The 19,612-nt window shown below is 37.5% G+C and overlaps 2 protein-coding genes across 2 annotated transcripts; both read right to left on the bottom strand.

The window, feature by feature from the left end:
- Nucleotides 1–587: 587 nt before the first annotated feature.
- Nucleotides 588–18,834, bottom strand: LOC117993669 (NADPH-dependent diflavin oxidoreductase 1). Its single transcript, XM_034981469.2, has 7 exons — nt 18,389–18,834; nt 17,992–18,278; nt 17,411–17,594; nt 3,581–3,801; nt 3,143–3,418; nt 1,679–1,905; nt 588–1,014 (listed from the first exon to the last, which is right to left on the bottom strand). The coding sequence occupies exons 1-7, from the start codon at nt 18,771–18,773 to the stop codon at nt 789–791; spliced, it is 1,806 nt and encodes a 601-aa protein (XP_034837360.1). The 5' UTR covers nt 18,774–18,834; the 3' UTR covers nt 588–788.
- On the bottom strand, nt 5,132–17,088 carry LOC117993674 (U3 small nucleolar ribonucleoprotein protein IMP4). The gene is made up of 6 exons (XM_034981477.2): nt 16,758–17,088; nt 15,611–15,773; nt 14,943–15,075; nt 13,544–13,682; nt 5,997–6,118; nt 5,132–5,375 (listed from the first exon to the last, which is right to left on the bottom strand). Exons 1-6 carry the CDS (start codon nt 16,942–16,944, stop codon nt 5,193–5,195), a joined length of 927 nt encoding a protein of 308 aa, XP_034837368.1. The 5' UTR covers nt 16,945–17,088; the 3' UTR covers nt 5,132–5,192.
- Nucleotides 18,835–19,612: the final 778 nt, after the last annotated feature.

Here is a 19,612-nt window from a genome sequence, read left to right as displayed (position 1 = left end):
GTACACGGGTATACTGTGCGACTGAGAGCGAATTATTCGTTTCTTTATGGGTATGAGATATATTTTCTCCGTTCGCATGGATGGATATAACGCTCTTCAATTTTAAGGCAGCCAGTTCTAAATAAAAAACCGGCCAAGTGCGAGTCAGGCTCGCGCAATGAGGGTTCCGTACTACAGTCGTATTTTTTCGACATTTTGCACGATAATTCAAAAACTATGATGCATAAAAATAAATAAAAATCTGTTTTAGAATGTACATTGTACAGGTGAAGACCTTTCATATGATACCCCACTTGATATAGTTAGCTCACTTCGAAAGTTGAAAATACTAATTATTAGTTCATGACCACAATTTAATTTTTTGTGTGTGATTTAACCCTAAATTCACGGTTTTCAGATTTTTCCCCAAATGTCAGCTATAAGATGTACCTACCTGCCAAATTTCATGATTCTAGGTCAACGGGAAGTACCCTGTAGGTTTCTTGACAGACAGACAACAAAGTGATCTTATATGGGTTCCGTTTTTCCTTTTGAGGTACGGAACCCTAAAAATATGGAAGAAATAAAACCACGATTATAAAGAGCTAATTAATTCTATTTTATTATTATTATTTTTACAACCATACAGTTGAGCAGGCAGGCAGCAATGTTCCGCTACATTGCTGCCGCGACATTGCTGCCTAGCTCGGAAGGTAATGTCATATAAGCTTATAGAGATTGTGCAGCGTGGTTTGGAATCATACCTCTATGGTCGAAATTCGATCGGGAAGGACATTATTACTGTAAAATCACCAAGTTTCGAGTTGCAATCGACCCTCTCGTTCGATACAAGCAAGCATATCTTTAGCTCGCTCCGAGTCCACCGCGCCGCGCGTGTGGAACACCTCGACTAAAGCCGAGCGCACACTGTCGGGCATGTTCTTCGCGTTGCCCGAGATGTATGTGTACGCGCCTTTATCGTTGATCAGATGCCACAGTTCGTCGCTGTGCTCCTTTATTTTGTGTTGAACGTATCTGTAAATAAAATAATTTATTATTAACTAGCTGTCCCGGCGAGCTTCGTACCGCCTATTGTTTAGGAATATAGAAAAGTGTTATTTTTAACCTTTTCAGGCATTTTTTTAAATTTTTCTATCCGTAAGAACCATCCTCATACTTCAAGGAATATTATAAAAAAAGAATTAGCGAAATCGGTTCAGCTGTTCTCGAGATTTGCGATCAGCAACACATTCAGCGATTCATTTTTATATATAGAGATACCCTTCTCATTCTGAGAGGAGACCCATAGATGGTTTAAGATGATGGATGATGATTTTTCCTCTTGTGTCACACTACGACTCGAGAACATTTTTTCCCGCTGTGTCACAGTTATACAGGAGTGTGACTCAACAGGAACAAGAACAACCCTTAAAAACCAGCTAAGCGAAAGTCGGGCGTCGTTCTTCAATTCAAGTATAATATTTTCCACGTTCAGTCAACACTACGTGAAAAATAACTCGCATACGCAATATGTAGGTGTGACTCAACGGGAAAATAAATTCTCCTTGTGTCACAGTGTTACTCAACGGGAATAACCCATTTTTTAGTAGCTATACTAGAAACATTAATTTTATAATATCAAAAGTTACCTACACCACTTTCTGAGATCACAATATACTTAAGAAAAAACCAAACTTACATTTTATCCTCCTGATCCCTCGAAAAAGCGCAATACAAAGTCAACTTCTCCTCTTGAACCATTTTCAACAATTCTTCTCTACAGTGGAAGTCTTTGTCGCTGTAGCGGCAACCAAAGAATAGATGTAAAACGTCTTTATGTGCCGTGCCCTTGTATACTCTATCTTGGAGTACACTCCTGAAAGGGGCTAGGCCTGTTCCGGGACCTATCATAATGTGCGGAGTTTTCTGAAAAAAAATATATCAAAATTGGTTCATATTTGGTGGAAAAATCGCGTAACAAACAGACAACAAAGAAATGATAGTCGAATTGAGAACCTCCTCCTTTTTTTGAAGTTGATTAAAAATAAGTTAGTGATAAGGTCAGTCGTGTGCTTGGTCGTGCGCAGTATGGGCAAAATCTGCCTCCCGATTGCGTAAGAAAAACGTATTCATCGTTATCGTAACCGTCAAAATATTCTGCCCTTTGATTGGTTGATTCGCTGTTTACAAATTTTCACAGCCAATCAAAGGGCAGAATTTGTTGACGATTACGATAACGACATGAATACCTACGTTTTTCTTACACAATTAGGGGGCTGCTTCTATTTGGACTCCCCGGAATCATCAACGCCAGCGTGGTAGGCCGAGGCGTGATTGATTAAATAAATTTTCAGTTACGTGGCCTAAAGGTATGATTCCGAACCACGCTGCACACAGCAGTGCTGTCTCGGCACTACTGGTCCCCATACAATTTTATATGATACTAGCTTATGCTCGCGACTTCGTCCGCGTGGACTACACAAATTTCAAACCCCTATTTCACCCCCTTAGGGGTTGAATTTTCAAAAATCCTTTCTTAGCGGATGCCTACGTCGTAATAGCTATCTACATGCCAAATTTCAGCCCGATCCGTCCAGTAGTTTGAGCTGTGCGTTGATAGATCAGTCAGTCAGTCACCTTTTATATATTTAGATTACATTCCGAGCTAGGCAAGCAATGTCACGGCAGCAATGTAGCGGAACTTTGCTGCCTAGCTCGTTACAGGTTTATAACTCACTAGCGACCCGCCCCGGCTTCGCATGGGTGCAACGTAGATACTAATGTGGTGTCATTGCCTCGGAAACTCTCAAATGAGAGGATTTTTTCCGCCCTAATCCACATTACTTCAATTTCTCTAGGGATCTCTAATTTTTTGAGAATTAAACTATAGCTATAAACCTTCCTCTTGAATCACTCTATCTATTGGTGAAAACCGCATTAAAATCCGTTGCGTAGTTTAAAAGATCTACGCGTTCATACATACATACAGACGCGGGAAGCGACTTTATTTTATACTATGTAGAGATTTAGTCTATGAGCTGAGTAGAGACCTGTGCAACGCGGACAGACAGACAGTAGAGTGACATTAATAGGGCTCCGTTTTACCAAGGTTTTACCCTTGGGGCATGGACATCTAGAAATGTAATAACAAAAAGTTTCTCACCAGATCCGTAGGAAATTTCAAACTACCCTTCTTAATCCACCCATAAACTTGGTCGCCAACATTCAAACATTTGAGCCAATTGGACGCCAAGCCCAACCTTGGTTGTTTGAGCTTGGTATAATATTTGACCATTGCTACTAAAACATCCAACTTCCTGCCCTGGGAAGGCAGGCAACTACTGGCGATGGAGAACGATCGAGGCTTTATTGCAGAGAATAGTTCGAACAGAATGTCTATGGTTAGCTTGGACGTTGATTTGTGGAAATCGTGGAGCACCTGCGAAAGAATGGGTAAATAAGTCTCTCTATGCGACGTACTCATTGATTAGGGTCGTGACCTTTTCCAATCAAAATATATAATAGGAAAAGCTGACTGACTGACAGACCGTGTCTTCCACCTTAAATGGTTCTTAATATTTTTTGAAAAATAACCACTTACCTCGAGAATAGTTCTTTTCGGTCTCCTGCAATAGTTAAGCCAGTCTTCCTGACCCTCGGGCGAGCTGAGTTCTATACATTTGTCTCTCTCTAATCTATCCTCCGACACTAGCGCTAGAAGAGCGAAGACGTATTGTGTGGGGTACGCTCTCAGGTCCCAGTACTGTTCTGCTATTTCGTATAGAGTTAAGGGTTCTTTGAGGAAATCTGGGACTGGCATGCCTGGAAAATAAGTGTTTTGGTTTAAATCTCAATTCGCACCTGATGGTAAGTGATGAATTGATGGTACAGTAGATACCTACAGTACCTACTGGTAGAAATTAATATAAGTGTAGGTGTAAGCCCGAAAATATTCGAATAATGTTTGACCCGCGAAGTCGACCGCGGTACATAACATAATATGTGTATAATATAGCCTATGTTACTTCTGGATGAAGTAGCTTACTAATGTTGAAAGAATTATTAAAATCGGTTCAGTAGTTTCGAAGTTTATCTCTTAGTTTAATTTTTTTGCCCGATTGCCATCTCGACCTATCGCGTACTATACTAGCGGCCTGCTCCCGCGGATCTCTAAATCTTTTTGAAAATAAAATATAATCTACGCAGGAATATGCTTTCTACAGGTGAAAGAATTTTCGAAATCGGTTCAGTAGTTCCAGATACTACTTCCTACAAACAAACTTTACCAGAATAGTAGCCAAGTTAATTGGTGACTAATATTCCCTTTTCCCCTCCAATTAAGCGTCACGCTTGTGCTAGGAGTGGGTACGACAATAGTGCAACGGGCGGGATTTGAACCGGCTACCTTTCGGTTTTCAGTCCGTTCCTTTAACCGTTGAGCTATCGAGGCTCTAAATAATAATATGGTATAGATAAGGTATTAACTTTAAATAAATAAAAAAGTTATGAACTTTAATACATGTTTTATTTATGAAAATTAACTTTTCTTCGTGCTTGTTCTTTATTCCTGTCTTTCTTTCTTCCTCCTTGTTTATTCGTCTTCCTGCCAGCCGTCCTCATTGCTCAGGAGGCGCCTCTTGGCCGCCGTGTTGAGGTAGGGGCGGAGCGCAGCTTGATCTTGTAAATTTACCAGAATATTGTGACGACCACAATTCGACAACCTGCACGAACGAGGAGCTACACGAGGCTACCGACAGAGCTACCGCGGTTGCGGCATTTTGGGCTGCCCGTATTTGAGGTGACTGTCGACTCGAGCAGACCACATTGTGCAAAATCACAGGTAAAGTATATATACCTTATAGTATTATATATACCTCGTAAATTTTTATCAAATAAAGATTATTTATTTATTTATTTAAGTATTAGAGCTTTGATAGCTCAACGGTTAAACGAGCGGACTGAAATCTGAACCTGTTGCTCTACTACACCTGGCAGAAGCTTTACGCTTAGTTGGAGGGAAAAGGGGAATATTAGTCATGATTAGCATGGCTAAAATTCTTTTTAATAAAATATCAAAATCGGAATAGCCATTGAGTAGTTATGAGCGGACATAGGAACGAACATTCGCCGCAGTCGGGTAGTAAAAAAAATATAAGCTGTAACACGTTTTATTTATCAAAAATTAACTTTTCTTCTTTCTTCCTCCTTCTCTATTAGTCTTCCTGCCAGCCGTCCTCATTGCTCAGAAAGCGCCTCTTGGCCGCCGTGTTGAGGTAGGGGCGGAGCGCCCACTCGGTGTCGGCCGCGTCCAACGCTTCCAGCGTACCCAGCTTGATCTCATACAGTTTCATTTGGAAGCGAGGACCTATTTCTGATAGCTCTATGTCCTTACCGACCTACAACAAAATAATGTGAAATTTTTATTTATATCTAAATACTAGCTGTCCCAGCGAACTTCGTACCGCCTAACAGTCGATTCTTTTTTTTTTTTTTTTTAATACTTAAATTTTTTTAATTTTTTCTCCGTAAGAACCATCCCCGTACTTCAAAGAGAATTAGCGAAATCGGTTCAGCTGTTCTCGAGATTTGCGATCAGCAACACATTTAGCGATTCATTTTTATATCATCATCATGATCAACCCATCACCAGCTCACTACAGAGCACGGGTCTCCTCTCAGAGTGAGAAGGGTTTTGGCCATAGTCTACCATGCTGGCCATGTGCGGATTGGTAGACATCATTTTTATATATAGAGATATAAAAGGAAAAGGTGACTGACTGACTTACAGACTGACTGATCTATCAACGCACAGCTCAAACTACTGGACGGATGCGGCTGAAATTTGGCCTGCAGATAGCTATTATGACGTAGGCATCCGCTAAGAAAGGATTTTTGAAAATTCAACCCCTAAGGTGGTGAGATAGGGGTTTGGAATTTGTGTAGTAGTTCCCATAGGATTTTAGAAACCTAAATCCACGCAAACGAAGTCGCGGGCATAAGCTAGTCGAAAAATATACCTTCTTATATGTATGCTGCCTGAAGCAGATGTAGTCATCATTGTTAGCAAACGTGATCACTCTCTTGGAGTCGGGCTTCGGTACTGGGAACAGGTACTTCAAGATACTCATTGCTCTCACACCTGCCAACATAAAGTAAAATTCATTCAAAAAAAACCGGCCAAGTGCGAGTCAGGCTCGCGCAATGAGGGTTCCGTACTACAGTCGTATTTTTTCGACATTTTGCACGAAAATTCAAAAACTATTATGCATAAAAATAAATAAAAATCTGTTTTAGAATGTACAGGTGAAGACCTTTCATATGATACCCCACTTGGTATAGTCACTCACTTCGAAAGTTGAAAATACTAATTATTAGTTCATGACCACATTTTTTTTTTTTTGCGTGATCTAACCCTAAATTCACGGTTTTCAGATTTTTCCCCAAATGTCAGCTATAAGATCTACCTACCTGCCAAATTTCATGATTCTAGGTAAACGGGAAGTACCCTGTAGTTTTCTTGACAGACAGACGGACAGATAGACAGACAGACAACAAAGTGATCTTATAAGGGTTCCGTTTTTCCTTTTGAGGTACGGGACCCTAAAAATTACCTTTTAATTTATATTTTTGTATTTTATTTGTCAAAGAACCGCCCACAGAATTACACACTTAAATTACGTAAAATGTTTTTGTGTTTTATAGGTCTCGTGTTTATGGACAGGAACTTAAGGAGGAATTTAAGGACCTTAAATATATTTAATAAAAGGAAAAGGTGACTGACTGACTGATCTATCAACGCACAGTTCAAACTACTGGACGGATCGAGCTGAAATTTGGCATGCAGATAGCTATTGATGTAGGCATCCGCTAAGAAATAAATAGGGGTTCGAAATTTGTGTAGTCCATGTGGACGAAGTCGTGAGCATAAGCTAGTAAGTTATAAAATGGCTTGATGATGAATGAAATAATGAAAGAAACATGAAATAACAAAATAAATAAATAAATAAAATCTTTAATATCTTAACAAACATGTAGTTTAACAAGCTTTAGTTTAAGGCCCTGCTGTGATGTTGTCGTTGGAGGTTCCGTAGAGTGGATAGATGTGTAAATCAAACACGTGTGAGCTGTTCTATGTCCCGTTTATTACTGCTACTCAATACTAATACATAACCCCACTACATCACCGGGGTGGTTTTGAAAAAAAAATGTTGTAATACAATTTTTTTTTTTTTTTTGATAATATAAAAATTATTTAATATAAACTTGTTTGATTTCCTTATTACCTGACACATAGAAATAAGCTGTTCGAAACATTCACAATCTTATAGGTAAGTTACAATTTAAAATATAATGTACTTAGTAGGTACAATACGATGGTACATACATGTCATCGTAATGAAATATAAAACCATTAGGCACTTATGATACAATGTTAGGTAGTTACCTACCAGACTACAATAATAATATACTAATAATAACAAGCGTAGGTACCTCGCGTATTCATAAGTAAAGAAACATGAGCTAAACACTAATACTAGGTGACATATGGTTTTGTCTTATTTTTATGGACAGTCTCGACATTTTTACCGTTTTGCACTGTAACATTAGGTCCATCTTCACTTAACACTGTATAGGGTCCATCGTATAGCTTATCCAGTTTTTTACCTGTTTCATTTTTGATCAAGATTAAATCATCTTTCTGATACTGAATGGGATTACACTTTTTGTCCCATACATGTTTCCTTTTTAATTTGCTTAAAACTAAATTTTTATGCGCTTCCTTAGATGCTAACTGTAGCCTATACTTAAGCTCAAGTGCATAATTATCTTGGCTGTATAGTGGCTCTACTACATTACTTCTTAAATTACTAGGTAAACTACAACTATTGCCAAATACGAGTTCGTACGGTGTATACTTAGTCTGTGTATGGACAGTAGTATTGAATGAGAAACACCAGAACTGAAGCCACTGACTCCAAGTTTCTGGATGTCCGTCACATAATGTTCGCAAATATGCAGCGAGATGCTTATGAGTGTTTTCTAAGGAGCCTATCGACTCATGGTGATAAGCTGTAGAATTTATTTTTTCAATTTGAAGTAGCTTACATACCTCTTTCATCGTTTCTGACTGAAATTCGCCGCCTTTGTCACTCGCGACAATTTTGGGTAGCCCGTAACGTAACACGAAGTTATTAACAAAAGCTCTTGCCACACTTACTGTATCTTTACGCTGCAAAGGGTACGCCTCGACGTATTTACTTAGCTCGCATTGTAAACTTAAAATATAAACATTACCATCTATATCTTTATCTAAAGGACCTATGATATCTAAATATACTTTTTCGAAAGCTTTCGACGCTGTCGTCGTCACGACCATCGGCTCTACTATATTTCTAGAATACTTATTAGTTTGGCATTTACTTACGTATCTCCGTACATCGGATTCTAGCCCTGGCCAGAAGTACTTACCTTTGATGTTGCTGATCATGCGTTGTACACCCGCATGGCCACTCGTAGGTAGTAAGTGATAATCATGTAGTATGCATATCTTTTCTTCCTCATTATGGACTCGTTTTACTCCTTTTAATATATTTATCTGCGGTCCGGACCATTTTTCTCTACTTTTTATCTCATTTATTAACTGTTTTATGAACTCTACATTTCTGTCATCTCTAATTATACATAAATTTTTAATATTCAATTCACTACAAAATACGCTCAATAAATTCGCAAATTCGACTCGCGTAAAATGCGACATATAATTGAGGTTTATGTAGATAGACTGAGTTGACTCCTCATATGCTAAACATTCTCTTTCATATGATAATTTCCTCTTACTCAATTTACTTCCTAACATAAATTTCAATTCTACGTAATCACTCGGTTTCCTTAGTATCTCTGCGACTCTTGGTTGGCCAGACCTTGATTCGACAGGTATACAAGGATCCCTCATGTCTACCTTCCTATTCAACTCCTCTTTATCTAATCTAGCTTTCTGAGCTCTTGTCATTACTAAGCTAACTTTACTATTCAATGATTTTAATTCTTCCGAACTTATGGTCACCCTACTCAGAGCGTCTGCGACGTTATCACTGCCTTTTACATACTCAATTTTAAAGTCGTACTCCTCTAACTGCAATCTGAATTTTAAAAGTCTTGTTGACGGATCTTTCATGCCAAATAAATAAATTAGAGGTTTATGGTCGGTTTTAATGATAAATTGCTTACCGTATAGGTATGGTCTAAAATGTTTTATACTCCAAACTATCGCCAAAAGCTCTTTTTGAATTATTGGATAGTTTAATTCCGCTTTATTTAGAGGTCTACTAGCGTAGGCTACGGGTTTTAAATCTTTATTACACAAAACTGAACCGATAGCTATGCCTGACGCGTCAGTTTGAAGAACGAAAGTGTTATTATCAGAAAAATCTGGGTATTGCAAAATGGGGGGTGTAATTAATTTATTTTTCAATATTTCGAAACTATTTTGACATTCTTGTGACCATGAAAATATTGCATTTTTCCGGCATAATTTATTTAATGGTAAGGTGATTTCAGAAAAATGTGGAATGAATTTTCTATAATAATTGCAAAACGCTACAAATCGTCTAACCTCGTCTGAATTTGTAGGTATCGGGTAGTGTTGTAGCACTCTTACTTTTTCTGGATCGGGTAGAACACCCTCAGCTGACACCACGTGACCTAAATATAGTAACTGTGTTTTCATAAATTCGCACTTAAGTGGGTTAAGCTTAAGGTTCATTTTTCTGAGCCGTTCAAATATACTTATTAAATTTTTATTGTGAGTTTCCCTGTTTCTCCCAAATACTATTAGATCATCGCAGTAAATAAAACACTTTTCGAAGGTTAATCCTGACATTGCTATTGACATAACTCTAGAGAATGCATTAGGACTAATTTTTAAACCCATGGCTAGACGCTTCATTCTGTATTGCCCAGTACTCGTGGCAAAACTGGTAATATCCCTACTCTCGGGGTTTAAACTGACCTGATAAAATCCTTGATACAAATCCAAATGAGTGAAATAAATACACCCTGAAAGTGAATCTAAGATGTCCATTATATTTGGTAAAGGAAACTTATCGTCCTGAATTGACTCATTAACCTTCCTATAATCTATCACTAAACGCCATTTTTTCCCGTTTTCTGACTTTTTAGGCACCAGTAATATTGGGCTATTCCATTCGCTATTAGATGGTTCTATTATGTCGTCATCGAGCATACGTTGTACTTGTTTATTAATTTCTTGCTTCGATGCCTGTGGCAAGCGATAAGGTTTTGTATACACGGGTTTGGTGTCGGGTTTCACCATAATCGACTGTTCTACAACGTTCGATACACCTAGCTTGTCACCTTCTAAGAAAAATATGTCTGAGTATTTAGAGCATATTATTTGAAGCGATTTTTTCGCGGTGGGGTCTAAATGGTCCAATTTCAATTCTGCTAATAATTTTTTAACACGGCTAACATGTTTTTGAGATTCGCTAAATGAACATAGGTTATAGTTTTCTAAATAGTCAATGTTTCCCGATTGAATAATACTCGATTTAAGTATTTTTATAGGCTTTTCATCCGTATTCATTATTTTTACTGGTATTTTACCTCTATTCGGCTTTACGATACAACCTGCCAGAAATACGTTTTCATGTAATTGTTTCGGATGTATAACACAATCTTTATATAAGCTTTTACTAACACTCAAATAATGAATTGACTCGCTACGTGATGGAATAGTTAAGTATTCGTCCGACTCTACGGTTTTGCTAGTAGACTTACATATTCTTAAGGTACATGTTTCATAATAATTAAATTGTAACGTAAGTCTGTTCGTAGGCAAGTCTATGTTTGCATTATAAGTTCTGAGAAAGTCTAGCCCGATAATTCCATCCGCTCCGCATGGAACGTTATCGAATAGGTATAACTTGTGGCGAAATATGAAACCGTTTGCTGACTGTAGTGGAACATACGCTAAGCATGTCGACTGTATTTTTCCACCTATACCTTTTATAACTGTAGTACTTTGATACTTTTTTACTTGATTTTGAATGATCTGACTATTTATGATAGATAAAGATGCCCCTGTGTCCAATAAAAATTTGCATTTCCGATTACCGATAAACAAATATATGAAATCTAACCCTTCACATACTAAAGCATAATTAGGCTCGAAAAAACTCTGCTAAATTTATATCTTGCTCCTCCTTTTGCTCAGACGCTGTGACGTAAGCATTTCCCTGACGGTGATTATTATTTGAGTTGCCTCTATAAAACCTGGTGTTATTTCTTGGGTATCTGGACTGGTTGTAGTACCTCGTAGGTGTGGTCCTAGCACGATAATTATAGTTATAATAACCTCTCCTTACCTGTGGTGTGGGCTGATATGCGCCTCGGTGAGGGCCACTCGTACGGTGGAAGTTTCGACGTCCCCGACTGTACCTGGGGTAACGAAATGACTGATTCCGGCCTTGCGAATATGAGTAGACCCCGTTGTTGGACGATGTCCCGGCGGTGGCCAGCTCCTCATCCTCCGCTGCGCGTACTGCGTCTTTCAACTCGCTGTAATTCCTGGCTGATATTATGGTGCTCAGCCTTCGGTTACGAAGGCCATCCGCAAACCTCTTTATTGCTAGTTTCTCGTTTATAGGTCTCAATATATCACGTGCCTTCTGATTTTCTTCGGCTTGTGATATGGTGAGGCCTATAAAGAGCTCCTCCAGCTTTTCACCATAAGCGCTAATAGACATATTGTTCTGTGTTAAATTGTTTATTTGGGACAGCAATGAATTGGCAGACTTTTTTGTAAGCAAATATTTTTTCATGTCTGATAGCAAATTGTCAATAGTGGAATATTCGGAATTAAGTTTTAATTTCGCGGTTTTTGATAGTCTAGTTTTTAATATAAAAGAAATTAGCAACCCCTTGCTGTCCTGACCTTTTAGATAACTGCTATACATTTCGATGCTGTCTATTATCTGTTCTATATTCTCTTGTTTACCATCCATTACCGGGATTAAAGTACTCGCCGTTTTTAGGTCGAAGTTATCCATTTTTTCGAATGATGACTGTTCTATATTCTCTTGCTTACCAGTCATTTTTTCGACTGATGACTTATCATAGCTTAATATTTTAAGAAAAGTTTCCTCAATGTTTTCACACAGTTTTTGTATGACTAATGATGAATATTCTAAATCCTTTTCATTTAATTGCGTGATAAATGTTTTATAATTTTCGTATATTTCTAACGCTTTTCTTACCTTGCTTAATCCTATTTCCTCTAGCCTCCTATCTGGTCCTAATTTCCTAATGCTTACTCTTAAGTACTCTAATTCACTATTTATATTACTTAAATGTTTTTCCATTAAGTCTATACACTGTCCATTTTCTCAATAGTTTTTACAATAAATCTATACTGTTCATTTTCTCACCGCACTTCCCGCACTTTACGCACTTTCCGCACTTTACGCGCACATCACTTTAATTGTCACACATTATACTCGACTCTCCTCTCGATCTCCTCTCGTAGACATCCGCTCCTGCAGCCTCCTTATAAAGTCCGCTCTCACTCCTTCATTAATCCAGTTCCTGTGGCATTGTCTGTATTTAGCAACTCCTATAAAAATAGCTGCTGCGCTGCATATCGCCAATATTGCTGCCATCATTATATTGTTTGTGTACATGGGGTGGTCCATGTTGGAGTCTCCATTTTGTGATATCACCTCTTTGTTCTCGCATACACACTTGGAGCACTTTGGTCCCATTTTTGTAATTATTTTAATGTTATTCCCGACACGTGTTGCTATCGCGGTGCGAGCGGCCGCTACTCCCCGTGCAAAAGTCCGCTCGCTGTCACGGTCGCCATGTGATGTTGTCGTTGGAGGTTCCGTAGAGTGGATAGATGTGTAAATCAAACACGTGTGAGCTGTTCTATGTCCCGTTTATTACTGCTACTCAATACTAATACATAACCCCACTACACTGCCTCCTGAGGTAGTGTAAACTGTGTTTCAGGAGGCAGTCTCTTCCCATAATCTTAATATTATTTATATTAAACATTGACAACTACTTAAAAATTAAAAACAACTAAGTATTTTAGCGTTTAAACTACCGTGAGTGATTTCCATTATAAATACTATCTGTCCCTGCTTACTCACGTGTGTAGTCGACGTTAGCCCGACTAGTTTCGAACCCATACGGGGTCCTTTTTCAAGGGAGTCCGTCCGCGCACGCGCCGCGGCTCAACGGGCTCTACGGGCAGCGGCACGTGCGTCCCGCAGTCAAAACCGCGGCGCGTGCGCGGACGGACTCCCTTGAAAAAGGACCCCGTATGGGTTCGAAACTAGTCGGGCTAACGTCGACTACACACGTGAGTAAGCCGGGACAGATAGTATTTATAACAACTAAGTAGGTACTTATAATTGCTAATATTTTTTTAATTTTAAATATCGTATACTAAGAGCATGTTTTTGTGTGTGCAGTGTGTGTGCGTGTGTGTGCGTGTGTGTGAGTGAGCGTGTGTGTGTGTGTGTGTGTGAATGACTCTTACCCAAATCAGTTTTGAAGTTGTGGAATATGAGATGGGGGAACTGTTCACTCATGGGCCCAATGTCAGGTATATCATGTCGCATCACCACTCCCGACAGAGTGAACGATGCTGTGGGTCCATAAGGTAAGTGGCAGATAACCTAAAAAACAAAAATCATTTTATTTCGCTAGTGTTCTGCCCTGGCTTCGAATGGGTTTTGTGAGTTGCTATTCCCTTGTTTTTGTGTAACTAACTATTGAAGCAGTGCATTCTACAGATGCTTTCTGATTGAGTGAGGTTTAAGGGTTCCGTACCTCGAAAGGAAAAACGGAACCCTTATAGGATCACTTTGTTGTCTGTCTGTCTGTCAAGAAACCTACAGGGTACTTCTCGTTGACCTAGAATCATGAAATTTGGCAGGTAGGTAGGTCTTATGGCTGACATTTGGGGAAAAATCTGAAAACCGTGAATTTTTTAATTATTTTTATTTTATTTATAATATTGACTTTTGTAATAATATGGGTACATTTTGCCTGAAATAAAGAACATTATTATTATTATTATTATTATTTAGGCTTACATCACACAAAAAAAAAAATTGTGGTCATGAACTAATAATTAGTATTTTGAATTTTCTAAGTAATATAACTATATCAAGTGGGGTATCATATTATGAAAGGTCTTCACCTGTGCATTCTAAAACAGATTTTTATTTATTTTTATGTATCATAGTTTTTGAATTATTCTGCAAAATGTCGAAAAAATACGACTGTAGTACGGAACCCTCATTGCGCGAGCCTAACTCGCACTTGGCCGGTTTTTTCTAATTTAACTCACAGTTATCATTATACCAGTAAAGTGTGACAAGGCTCTTTTGGCGCGTGGCGCAAATCGGAACTAACATTGCCGTCAAGTGTCCCTTTTTTATAGTTTCCTTGTCACTGGTAAGATGAATAATCTTACTTTTCATTTTTTGTCTAATTGTGAAAACCTATTATTAGCTTGTAGTTACTTAATTTTAAGATTATAATTGATAATATAAGCTGTTGGTTTTCCTAATAAAATAAAAATAAAATAAAGTAAAATAGATAATTCCTCTTTCATTAGGTAAAAACTGTATGAACATCTGTGTTCAGCGGCTCAAGTGAGATCAGCTCTAACCACTGATCTCTACTAATACAAGTATGCTGGAGCTGTATGTCTGTATTCCACCTAATATATCATCATCATCGTTAACCGATAGACGTCCACTGCTGGACATAGACTCGCCGCTGAGTGACTCTGAGCTTTTTTATGAAGCCCATAGTTAGCGACCATGTCTCGGATCCATATGTCATCACTAGCAACACACACTGTTCAAAGACTTTGGTTTTCAAGCCCTGAGAAATTTTGGACAAGAAGATATATTATCATGACTTACCAAACTATCAGGCACTCCTCTGTGTTCATGAACCACAATAAAATCTGTGACATCATTTGCTCTGCATGCATGGATCAGTTGTGACATCTCATATCCACCGCGGTTCATGCGCTGGCTGTTTGGGAATATTAATCTGTAACAGGAAATATGTGTATAAAGAGGCACTTCATCCGCGTGGATTTAGGTTTTTTTAAAAAATCCAGTGGGAACTCTTTAGTTTTCCAGGATATAAAGTAGCCTATGTCCTTCCCTGAGATGTAAGCTAACTCTGTACCAAATTTCATCAAAATTGGTTGAATTGTTGGGCTGTGAAAAGCTAGCAGACAGACAGACAGACAGACACACTTTCTCATTTATAATATTAATAATAACTATAAATACACTTTATTTGCACAACCACAAGAAGGATTACAATAAAGAATAAAAAACACAGACAGAAGGAAGATACAAAAGGCGGCCTTATCGCTAATTAGCGATCTCTACCAGGCAACTTTAAAGATTGGAAAGTATAAGGAAAATTAGACTGCAGGTGGTGTGTAATATACTAATAAACATACATTCAAATAACTGATACATACTAATACATAAACCACTAATACAACTACTAAGTACACTATTAAGTATGGAGAATGGATGCTAGATTAGTATTATTAGATGATAATTCTCACCTTAGCTCCTTAACAAACATCTTTAGCCGGGCGCTGGGCTCTCTAGAGGTGGTGATCATGATCTTAGGGTCCTCCACCCCAGCATATCTGTACTCATCGTCCTGTGAGTTGAGTGTGTTCGCTCCACCACTAAATCCACCTATCACTGCTGCTCTTTCCGGACCTTATGAAAGTCAAAGTCTTTTTAGTACTAAGTAATTTTACATGCTGGATAATTAATGAAAAAATCTTTGAAAAGAGCAACCGCGGAGTTTCTTGCTGGTTCTTCGCGGTAGGAAAGGCATTCCGAACCAGTGGTAGATGCTGTTGACGATACGAAAATACTTGTAAAAGTTTAATTGAATAAAATATATTTTAATTTATTTAAATGAGTGCAGCTCTTTGCAGAATAAGAAGGGTTTGGCCATAGTCTACCACGCTGGCCCAGTGCGGATTGTATAGAGTTTACACACTTTTGAAAACCTAATGGAGAACTCTCAGGCATGCAGGTTTCCTCACGATATTTTCGTTCACTGTTAAAGCAAGTGATAAGTACTTAATTGCTTAAAAAGTAGGTACATAACTCTGACAAGTTAGAGACGCATGCCAGAGATCAAACCCTGGATCCCCCGACTAGGAGGCCAACATCTTAGCCACTAGACTATCACCGCTTATTATAATAATAGACGATGCTCACGACTTTGTCTGCGTGGATTTAGGTTTTTGAAAATCCTCAAGTGGGAACTTTTCCGGGAAAAAAGTACCCTATGTCCCGGGATGTAAGCTAATTCTGTACCAAATTTCATCAAAATTGGTTAAACTGTTGGGCTGTGAAAAGCTAGCAGACAGACAGTCAGACATATAAGTCAAACAGACACACTTTCGCATTGATAATTAGTTATAATTATTACATTTCTAACTTCATAACATCTAAATTCGAAATTTTAAGAGGTTAGAAGTTTATTTAGAAACGATTTTGGTCTTGTGAATACAGTAAAAATATGTTTCACTGATTCAATTTCTTTATCTAAATATGCTCTACTCAAATACTTCACACAACCATGCAGAAAAATAGACAAAACACAGATTCACGTACCCCGAGTACGTAGAATCGAAAGCGAAGTTTGCGTATCAATTAACAGATAAATAACAATGATTACAAGCTTACCTTTATCCTCATATTCTATTCTCTTCTGTAAAGCAATCGCCTCTTTCCGTAAATCGCCGTGTATCGGAATGTTTTCCTCCAGACTTCGTTTCAACTGATCTTTTTTAGCTTGTATACTTTTCTGTTTTTCCTCCGCGGATTTTCTGTATAAGTACTCACGGCGCAAACGCGCCTGCCGCCGAAGCATTTTAACACTTAATTTATCACTTAATCTAATAAACTACTAGGTATTTAATTTATAAAAATTATAAATAAATTTCGCCACATGAGAGCAATCTGAGAGCAATAATTGTTTTGATTTTAGAATTTGACAATCTCCGCGGCACGTGTTGTTTTGACGTTTAGCGTTTAGTTTTTGCTTCCAAAACGGATCGTAATTTTAATAATTCTAAAAAAATAATTCACACAATATTCACTAAATTATGTTCAATGCTTAATGTTAAGCTCCCAAAAAATATCAATGATTTTTTTGTGAAAAAATTAATTCATGGTGAAAAAAAATTATGAAATAGCATACAATCATCATACAATGCAAAAATTAAACGCAAATATTGTGTTGCAAGTATGACAAAAATGTTGCAAAACTAAAAATATAAGTTAAAAAATAGGATTTTTTTAACCTTTTTGAATAAAATTTGGAAATCATTACTTACCATCGTAGTTTTCTTCAACTAACAAGCGATAGTGTGGTTTTATGTCCATATTATGTGTATAGAAGATGTCAAATAGATCATTTACATCTTCTTCAGAGTTTCGGGGCCTTATGTTGAATATATCACCAGGATTGTAATCTAATTTGTCATCCTTCACAGTTTTAAATGTCATTAATCGTACATCCTGAAAAAATTAAATAGGTTATGGTGCAACTTTTACACAAAATAAAAAATAAAACTACACACTAACACACATTACCTATTATTTATCATAAAAATTATAAAAATATAATAAAAAGCAAATAATATGTATTTTCTCGTTTAAAACGCTGCATTGTAATATGGGCCTTTGAAAGTAGTTTCGATAACTGCAAAGTGTCGCTACTAGAGGGCATTAACAGTCGCTTCAATACTGAGTGAACATACATATCACAAATTCCGCAATTTTTGGTATAGTATTTAATAATAATAAAGCAGTCTCACTTGCAAAGAATCACTGCAAACAACAAAGACAAGTGATAAAAAGGTGGTCCGTGGTTATGTGGTGAAAGCAAATGGAATATCTCTACCAAAAAAAATACCTGAAAATGTGTAACATGTGTAGTCCTAACATTTTGTTCTACCTCGAAATAATGCACTTCTAAAAAATTATCTCTGTAACCTTTAGCATAATAAATATCTTTATTTAAACTGTGCCCGTTTTGATAATCCTCATTTTTTTGAATAGCAACTTTCCATCGAGGTATAAATGATGTATTAATGTCTGTAGGCATGTCTGGGAAGTAATCTCGCATTTTTGTGAAGAATTCCTCAGACCAGGGTATTAGAACTGCATCATGACCTAGGTCATGTTGGTAGTCACATAGAGCTGAAAAAAATTTAGGCAGATATTAAAAATTATTCAGTCTTATTAAAAAATATTTGTAGTAGTAGTGTATTGTTAAAATTACTAGAATAAATTTCTATATTTTTTTTTACCTATATTAAGAAGAGGCTTAGCACCCAACTGTATGAGCCGTTTGTACAGCTTTTTGCCCACAAAATTGAATTTTGAATACGAAGAATCACCTAATCCTACCACTCCAAATTTCAGTTTCACTAAAGAGTTGGTTGGAAGGTTTTTCCGCAGTAGAAACTTCCAGAACCTTTTCATATTATCTGGCTCGTCCCCTTGGCCTGTGTTTGAGCAGACAAACAACGCGAATTCCTCGTGTATGAGCCGGGATATAGGATAATCGTCCATCGCCTGTACAGGACCTTTGAACCCCAATATCTTCGTTGTACGCCATATTCTTTCAGCTACTTCCTGTGCGGTGAAGGTCTGGCTACCGTATAAAACTATGAGTCGATCTATATTGCCCATTTTGCAGTAACTTTATTTAAAAAATAAATGAATACGAAAACGCAAAAAGTTCTTAGAGTTTTGTTTTGGCAATTGACATTGACATTTTCAGTGGTATCTGTCAGCATCAGCTGTTTTGAATTACGTTCGGAAATGGTTCTTGATAGAGTCTGAATAGTTGAGAGCGCTTGTGCATTTTAGTCACGAATCTTGCTTTCTTTAGTATAGATTCGTGATTTTAGTTTTTTATTCAGTCCAAAATCTATAGCCGTGTCTGTAGTCTATGAAGTTTGAAATATTTTCTGTGGGTTTTTCAGGGTTTTTTTTATAGAAATGCCGCGAAATTCGAATTATTCTTCACTTTACCTATGTATAATAGACGCACAAAGAGAGCGGTTTTGTAGAGCATACTCTGTAGACAAAACCGCTCTTTCTAAAGGTCGATGTAGGTACATATTTTTCTGCCGCCTACTGTACCTTTAGAAAGAGATAGAGCGGTTTCGTATAGTGTAGATACAATATTTTACTGCGTTGTAAGCGGCTTTAGTTTTATGTTTTACTAGCTGATGCCCGCGAGGATTTACATTTTTCAAAATCCCGCGGGGACTCTTTGATTTTCCGGGATAAAAAGTAGTCTGTGTGTTAATCCAGGGTATAATCTGTCTCCATTCCAAATTTCATCCAAATCCGTTCAGCCGTTTTGCGTGATTGAGTAACAAACATCCAAACATCCACACTTTCACATTTATAATATTGGTAGGATTTTATCTTTTTATCTTTTTCAAATGAACTTTTACAATTAGTACTTTTGAATCGTCAAAAGATCGTCTAACTACCACTAGTTCAGAATATCTGTCAAC

This window comes from Maniola hyperantus, chromosome 24 (genome assembly GCF_902806685.2).
Source record: "Maniola hyperantus chromosome 24, iAphHyp1.2, whole genome shotgun sequence".
Classification (NCBI taxonomy): Eukaryota; Metazoa; Arthropoda; class Insecta; order Lepidoptera; family Nymphalidae; genus Maniola; species Maniola hyperantus.
The sequence above is the reverse complement of the archived record's forward strand: the minus strand, read 5'-3'. Positions and strand labels throughout refer to the sequence as shown.